The sequence below is a fragment of the Sander lucioperca genome, chromosome 9 (genome assembly GCF_008315115.2).
Source record: "Sander lucioperca isolate FBNREF2018 chromosome 9, SLUC_FBN_1.2, whole genome shotgun sequence".
NCBI lineage: Eukaryota > Metazoa > Chordata > Actinopteri > Perciformes > Percidae > Sander > Sander lucioperca.
In genome coordinates, this window is record NC_050181.1 from 21,396,718 (window position 1) to 21,405,692 (window position 8,975).

The 8,975-nt window shown below is 39.7% G+C and overlaps 1 long non-coding RNA gene and 1 gene segment (V, D, J or C); both read left to right on the top strand.

The window, feature by feature from the left end:
* Positions 1–207: 207 nt before the first annotated feature.
* On the top strand, positions 208–985 carry LOC118495776 (the record flags this gene model as incomplete). The annotated part of the segment is given in 2 exon segments: positions 208–421; positions 687–985. Coding segments are annotated over 2 exon segments (513 nt in total), but the record flags the coding sequence as incomplete, so codon positions are not given.
* A 7,342-nt stretch (positions 986–8,327) lies between these two features.
* LOC118495866 lies at positions 8,328–8,768 on the top strand. Its single transcript, XR_004898310.1, has 2 exons — positions 8,328–8,429; positions 8,551–8,768. It is a non-coding gene; the product is annotated as an uncharacterized LOC118495866 (long non-coding RNA).
* The last annotated feature ends 207 nt before the right edge of the window (positions 8,769–8,975 follow it).

Sequence of the window (8,975 nt, forward strand, 5' to 3'; positions counted from 1 at the left end):
TCCTCAGCTAAGGTGTCTGACTCTGCTGTGTACTACTGTGCTGTGAGGCCCACAGTGACAGGAAACACCAAAACTCTGTACAAAAACATTTAGAGCAAAGACAACACAATACTCCACAACATCCACCAGAGGGAGTCACACACTGTTAAACTTCATTGTATTTTATGAGACAGTCTGGATTCTTTTCGCTCATGAAACACAGTTGTGATGAAGACTTGGAGGAATGAAACTAATTCAACATCTGAGTCTCCTCCTACTGACTGCAGAGGTGTCTTCATGACAGAGAACTGTTTGATTCCAGCTGTGAACATCAGACCAAACAACTCACAAAACGTATTCATCCTGAACATTCATAAACAGCATTTCACCTCTGCAGACATGGAAAAACTCACTGCAATTCTGTTCTGCTTCACTCTTATAGGTATGTATCTTTATGATTATAAATCCTGAAATACAAAGACATTTTCAAAGTTTTACAGATCCAGTTCAGATTTTAGATGGAGTTGAAACTTTAACACTTCAAAGATACAAATCTAGATTTCATCACTTTATCTCTAATAACTGATCAATAAATTGTTAACAGCATAATTTGCTTTACTTAAAAATGTCAGAATGATGTTTTTCAAATGTTGAATATGTGACATTAGAACAGAAGTGTAAATATAACATGTTGTTTTTCTCACTAGGTAACACGATGGAAGATGATATTACTGCCAGCAGTGCTGAAGTCTTTTCATCAGAGGGCCGTAGTGTTACTCTGTCCTGTACCTATTCAGTTCAAGCTCAAAATCTCCAGTGGTATCGACAGGATCCTGGATCAGCTCCTCAGTTCCTTCTCCTGATCACTGATACTAAACCGCCTTCAGTAAAGGGAGCAACACCTCCTCACCCTCGACTGAATGCTACACTGAATAAGGAGAAAAATCAAGTTAATCTGGAGATCTCCTCAGCTGAAGTGTCTGACTCTGCTGTGTACTACTGTGCTCTGCAGCCCACAGTGACAGGAAACACCAAAACTCTGTACAAAAACCTTTGGAGCAAAGACAACACAATACTCCACAACATCCACCAGAGGGAGTCACACACTGTACCAGGACAATCACAAAGTGTTGAGAGTTCCTCAACAGATGATAAAGAGGAAGGACCAATGATGTGAAGGCCCAGATCCATCAGAGTATCAATGCTCTTCCTCTCTCTCCTCTCCTCTCACTGCAGACATGAAACACTGGCTGACTAACATCCTGATTCTGACTCTCTGGCTAGGTAACTATTTAAAATACTGATGCTACTCTTTTGATCAATAATCTTTATTAATTAATCTTTCCATCTGCATGTTCTCTTCTTCCCCAGAGTGTAAAGGAGAAGACAGAGTGATCCAGCCAACAGGAGATGTCATTACTACTGAAGGAGAGACAGTTACTCTTGACTGTACATTTGAGACCAGTATCCCAAATCCCACTTTGTACTGGTACAAACAAGAAGAAAATGATTACCCAAAGATGCTGCTGCAACGTTTCTCTGTAAAAACTGAAAATTCTAAAGCGCAAGAGAGAGTTGATGCAACAATCAACAAGACATCAGTTCCTCTGAATATCCAGAATCTTCAGCTGTCTGACTCTGCTGTGTACTACTGTGCTCTGAGGCCCACAGTGACAGGAAACACCAAAACTCTGTACAAAAACCTTTGGAGCAAAGACAACACAATACTCCACAACATCCACTAGAGGGAGTCACACACTGTTAAACATTGAATAGTATGTAATGATACAGTCTAGATTCTTTGTAGAGGTGACAATAACAGAAAACGAAGCACTAAAGAAGAAAGGAAAAGTGTTTTATTCAACAGTAACTGATGATAATGAGGAGTTGTGGGATATTATGTTCATGAACAATACCTCATAACTGATTCCAACAGCAAGTCCCCTGATATCCAACAGACCTCTATTTCAACTCTGGTTAGCATCACAGAATCAGGTCATAGATTTGTTCTTATCTATAAAAGAAGTTTGTGTTTTTCTCTTGAAGCTGATTTATTGTGGTGTCCCACAGGGTTCAATCCTAGGTTCCCTCATTCTCTGTTTACATGTGTTTGGATGATATTATTTCCGTTTTCCTGACAATCTGTAATTCAACATTAAACTAAAATCCAGTAATTGTGGCCACTGGCAGACTGATCTCATGAAGTGGCGTATGTATAACACGCCAAATTGTATTCCATTATTGGCGTGTTATCAAGATGCAACTTATTAAGATCAGTCTGCAATCCGTCCGCTGTATACGGTATAGCATAGCTATCTGCGGATAGCTCAAAATGCAACGTGCTGTATACAGTGTAGACATACACGCGGATAGTTCAAAATGCGTACAGTTAACACGCCACTTGGCTTTAGAAAGTGGCGTGTATGCTGGTGCGAAGTCATGAGGTCATGTTGAAAACAGAGTTCAATCCTAGTTCCCTCATTTTCTGTTTACATGTCTTTAGATGATATTATTTCCGTTTTCCTGACAATTTGTAATTCAACATTAAATTAAAGTCCAGTAATTGTGGCCGCTGTTTTTTTATCATATAAAGTGTTTCTAAAAATGATTAAGCCTGGAATTGAGATTACATTTTCCTCCCGAAATTCTGTGAATCAGGTCAAATTAAACTATACTAAGATATTTAGTGATGAAATTATGTTGTTTTAACTTCTTCATCCGTCTTATGTTTGTAAACCCTGAAAAGGTGATCCAAGCATTAAATCATCACATCAAATTCCATGTCATTCTTCTTTTAAAAGGATCAACAACAAAATGGTACAAAATGTTGCCACCAGTCTGTTAATCGGAGGAACCATAACAGAGAGATGAAGATACAGTGATAATTTCTTCTGGTACCGACAATATCCAGGAAAGCCACCAGAGTTCCTCATCTCACATTTAGGCAAAGGAGAAATATATGAAAAGCCCAATCGCTGGACTGGAAATTGAAGTGGCAGACAAACAAATAAAAATGAACATCCCCTCAGCTAAGGTTCCACAACTTCCACTAGAGGGAGTCACACACTGTTAAACTTCAATATTTTTAATGATTTAGTCTAGAATAACATCTTAGAAGTGTAACTGAGAGAAGTGAAAGTACAGAGCTATGAGTAGATGGAGAGACTCAGGGAGGAGCTGAGCTGTTACTGAACTATAGAAGAGAGAGGAACTTCTATATTCAACAGAGTTCAATACACGAACCATCAACATTACCTTTATTCAACATGCTGTCACTGCAGCATTGTGTGTTTTCTCTGCTGTTCCTTTCCATCCTCACAGGTACGTTAGATTATGAAGAATGAAAACATTGAATCCTAATAACATTTGATTGTGAATCATGTATTAAGTCTTTTGCAACATGAAATAAGAGAGTTATCTCTTCCTTTAGGTATCAGCTGTGAAGAACTCACTCCAGTAGAGAAAGAAGAGAACAGTTTAGAAGACAGCTCTGTTACTCTGTCCTACAGATACTTAGAATTGTCATCTAGTGATTATTTCTTCTGGTACCGACAATATCCAGGAAAACCACCAGAGTTCATCATCTCCCACTCTACTTAGTAGAGAAGTAAATAATGTAATCCCTGGACTAAAGTTTGAAGTGGAGGACAAACAAATCCACATGAACATCTCCTCAGCTAAGGTGTCTGACTCTGCTGTGTACTACTGTGCTAGAGCTTAGATCGGCCCAAAAAATCAAGCCCGAACCTGCCCGAGCCCGAGCACGTTGCGTCCGAGCCCGGCCCGGCCTTACACATTAACTGTAATTATGAGCCCGAGCCCGATTCAAACCCGACAATTTTTTAATACATGGGCCGTTATAACTGACGTTCTCAGCTATAATTCAGAGTTGTTTGAACTACAGAAATCTGTTTAGAATAATACAACAAGGACGAAGCCTGTAAACCTGCTGTTAGTTTACAATGGAACGGATCGCAAGTGGATCCGAATGAAGAAACGTAAAAAAAAAAAAGAAACAATGATGAACAACATATTGTTGTCACTGCCCACGACTTGTTTAAACTGCTTCCATACCTCCGACTTTCCTCCACACTTGCTCAAAGTTAATTCTCCTGTTTTTCTTTTTTTCTTTACATCTTCAAGCTCCCGCTGTGATGCGTGTGAGAGGAGGAGACTCCGCGCATGACACGTGCTGCATTTTGTAACTGCAGCCTAACTTTTGTACACATTTGTTACCTTTATATAGCCTATATATATATTTATAATATTTCTGATTATGGCATAGCTATCTCACCACCCAAATAGGATAATAAGGTAATGGATTAAAAAAAAAAAAATTGCTTGATCAAGGGTCCAGCCCGGCCCGGCCCGGCCCGGCCCGAGGTTGTGGCGGAAATTAACGGCCGGGTCGGGCTCGGGCTTGGGCCGAGAATCTAAACTCTATACTGTGCTGTGAGGCCCACAGTGACAGCAAACACCAAAACTCTGTACAAAAACCTTTGGAGCAAAGACAACACAATACTCCACAACATCCACTAGAGGGAGTCACACACTGTTACACTTCAGTGTATTTCTTGAGACAGTCTGGATTCTTTACACTCGTGAAACCGTTTGTGAATGAAACTAATTCAACATCTGAGTCTCCTCCTACTGACTGCAGAGGTGTCTTCATGACAGAGAACTGTTTGATTCCAGCTGTGAACATCAGACCAAACAACTCACAAAACGTATTCATCCTGAACATTCATAAACAGCATTTCACCTCTGTAGACATGGAAAAACTCACTGCAATTCTGTTCTGCTTCACTCTCATAGGTACGTATGTTTTTGATTATAAATCCTGAAATACAAAGACATTTTCAAAGTTTTACAGATCCAGTTCAGATTTTAGATGGAGTTCAAAGTTACACATTTCAAAGATACAAATCTAGATTTCATCACTTTATTGCTAATAACTGACTAATAAATTGTTAACAGCATAATTTGCTTTACTTAAAAAATGTCAGAGTGATGTCTTTCAAACGTTGAATATGTGACTTTGGAACAGAAGTGTAAATCTAACATGTTGTTTTCCTCACTAGGTAACACGATGGAAGATGATATTACTGCCAGCAGTGCTGAAGTCTTTTCATCAGAGGGCCGTAGTGTTACTCTGTCCTGTACCTATTCAGTTCAAGCCAAAAATCTCCAGTGGTATCGACAGGATCCTGGATCAGCTCCTCAGTTCCTTCTCCTGATCACTGATACAACATCGCCTTCAGTAGTGGAAGCAACACCTCCTCACCCTCGACTGAATGCTACACTGAATAAGGAGAAAAATCAAGTTAATCTGAGGATCTCCTCAGCTGAAGTGTCTGACTCTGCTGTGTACTACTGTGCTCTGCAGCCCACAGTGACAGGAAACACCAAAACTCTGTACAAAAACCTTTGGAGCAAAGACAACACAATACTCCACAACATCCACCAGAGGGAGTCACACACTGTTCAGGACAAATTGTTGAGAGATTTTCAACAGATGATAAAGAGGAAGAGTATCAACGCTCTTCCTCTCTCTCCTCTCCTCTCACTGCAGACATGAAACACTGGCTGACTAACATCCTGATTCTGACTCTCTGGATAGGTAACTATTTAAAATACTGATTGTTTTTCCTTTAATTAATCATCTTATTTATTAATCTCTCACTCTGCATGTTCTCTTCTTCCCCAGAGTGTAAAGGAGAAGACAGAGTGATCCAGCCAACAGGAGATGTCATTACTACTGAAGGAGAGACAGTTACTCTTGGCTGTACATTTGAGACCAGTGACACATATCCCTATTTGTACTGGTACAAACAAGAAGTCAATGATTACCCAAAGATGATGCTGCAACGTGTAAAAACTGATATTTCTAAAGAGCAACAGAGAGTTGATGCAACAATCAAGGATAAGTCCTTTCCTCTGAAGATCCAGAAGCTTCAGCTGTCTGACTCTGCTGTGTACTACTGTGCTCTGAGGCCCACAGTGACAGGAAACACCAAAACTCTGTACAAAAACCTTTGGAGCAAAGACAACACAATACTCCACAACATCCACTAGAGGGAGTCACACACTGTTAAACTTCAATATTTTTCATGATGTAGCCTAGAATCACTTTACCTTATGAGTAATTGAAAGAAGTGAAAATACAGAGCTACGAGGAGACGGAGAGACTCAGGGAGGAGCTGAGCTGGTACTGAACTATAGAAGAGAGAGGAACTTATATATTCAACAGAGTTCAATACACAAACCATCAACATTACCTTTATTCAACATGCTGTCACTGCAGCATTGGGTGTTTTCTTTGCTGTTTCTTTACATCCTCACAGGTATGTTAGACTATGCAGCTTGAAAAAATTGAATCCTAATAACATCTGATTGTGAATATTTTTTTTAAATCTTTTACCACATGAAATAACAGTTATCTCTTAATTTAGGTGTCAGCTGTGAAGAACTCACTCAAGTCGAGAAAGAAGACAACAGTTTAGAAGGCAGCTCTGTTACTCTGTCCTATAGATACTCTAAACAAGCTGATAACAGTGATTATTTCTTCTGGTATCGACAATATCCAGGAAAACCACCAGAGTTCATCATATTCATCTCAGGAATGAACATTACAAAGAAAGCAGAGTCTCTGACAAGGTTCTTTACGAAACTGTCTGAAGAAAAGCATCGTGTGGATCTTCAGATCTCCTCAGCTGCAGTGACAGACTCTGCTCTGTACTACTGTGCTGTGAGGCCCACAGTGACAGCAAACCCACAGTCTCTGTACAAAAACACAAGCTGACACACTGACAAGCTGCTGAAAGACTTTTTTCTACACTGTTGTACTGAACTTTGTACCTCCACTAGAGGGCAACATTATCAAGTAGGAGGTGCTCTACTTCTGCACTGTGTTCAACCATTCAGTCAATAATAAGTGCTGCTGTGAAGAGAACAATTCTCAGACTGAATGTTGAACATCAGCTAGTTTCTCCTGTTGATTTAAACCTTGTTGTAGAGATGGAACATTGGCTGTGGATTATTCTTGCTGCTCTTTTCTTTGGTAAGATACAAAGAACAACATGGTTTTATTATTTTCTAAAGATTTATATAAACTGCAGTTCAGAGCAGAAATCACAATGTTAGTCTAATGGCTTCATTTTCTCTACTTTTTTCAGGAATAATAGCTGGAGACAAAATATCTCCTGTAAAACCGCATGAAGTCAGTAAAAGAGAAGGAGAATCTGTTACACTCAAATGTAAATATGAGACAACATCAAATGGTCCTACACTTTACTGGTACAGACATCATTCAGACCTTCAAGCATCTCAGTTTATACTCTGGAAAGGAGCAAAATACTTTACGAGTGAATACATCCCAGATAAGCGATATGAATCAGAAACATCAGAGAAAACAACTGAACTGACCATAAAGACACTAACCCTGGCAGACACAGGTCTCTACTACTGTGCTCTAGAAACACAGTGATACAAAGTGTAGAAGAGGCTGTACAAAAACCTGAACACAGATATCTGACTACTCTTCAAAGAGGAGGGAAGTGGTATTCAAACCACAGCTTCCTATCAGATGGATTCTGATTATTCCAGTTTTATCAGAGTCCCTGTGGTTACAGCTGCTAATGTAACACTGTGGGAGGATTCACATGAGCAGCAAATCCACATCAATGACAAACCAACTGTATGATGGTTCAAACACAAGACACCATGACAACAAATAAATGGACACTGACTTACCTATTAAATCCTCTTCATACCCTGTGGGCCATTAGGCTACAATGAGCTCCTTCCATTGTTCACATGTTGATCTACATCCCAAATAGACAGTGAAACACTAATAAGACTGAAATCACTGGTTGTTTATACGCCATAATATCATAATTCACAGAAGAATTCAGTAGAATCATGAATTTCTACCGCCAAAGATTTTACTAACTTAAGAATTTCATGAAAACAGAAGCTTCTCCATCAACTCCACCATCTTTGAATTTGACCTCAAATGGCTGCAGAGGACCAAAAGATACTAAACTGTCACTTTACATTCAAGAGACATTCTGAAAAAAGCATAAAACGTAACACATTGAAATCATAGACTGTTAATATTATTATTAATGGACAGAGTGTGTGTGACATCACCCATTGGTTTGTGCAGAGCAGCTCTGAGATGTCGAGTTTGCAGTTACGGGTGCTGCCATCTTGGTTGCTTTAAAAACAGATGTGAGGATTTTTAGATGAGAGGGTGGAGCTGAGGAGGAGTTAGGGAGGAGACTGACTAAAGCTGTGAACGCTGTTTACACCCACCTGCACCGGCAACCTGGCTGTAGCTGCTGCTAACAAAGTTCGAAGAAGAACATTGCTCATCTGCTGTCTGTTTGGCTTTAACAACTCCAAAGACATGTTGCTTTACCTGTTTTTACTTTTCTCTCCCTTTATAGGTGAGTGTTAGAGCAGAGATCAAAGTCTCATATAACTTGCTATATTAACCAGATATTTCATAACTAGAGGTTAATCTGTGTACGTTAATGATAACTGATGTGAATAATATTCATTTTGCAGCCCTGGGTTCCATGAACAGCATAAAGCCAGAAAGTACTGAAGAACATTTTGCAGAGGGCAGAAACATCAACCTGACCTGTACATATGAGGGTGATATCAACAATATCCAGTGGTACCGACAATACCAGAGATCCAGACCAGAGTTCCTGATCTCCATCACAGAGGGAGGATTGATTCATCCAACTGGTTCTGATTTCTCAGCTCACATTGACAAGAAAGGGAAACGTGTTGATCTGGAGATCATCTTAGCTGAAGTGTCTGACTGTGTACTACTGTGCTCTGAGGCCCACAGTGACAGGAAACACCAAAACTCTGTACAAAAACCTTTGGAACAAAGACAACACAATATTCCACAACATCCACCAGAGGGAGAAACACACTGTACCAGAACAATCACAAATTGTTGAGAGATCTTCAACAGATGA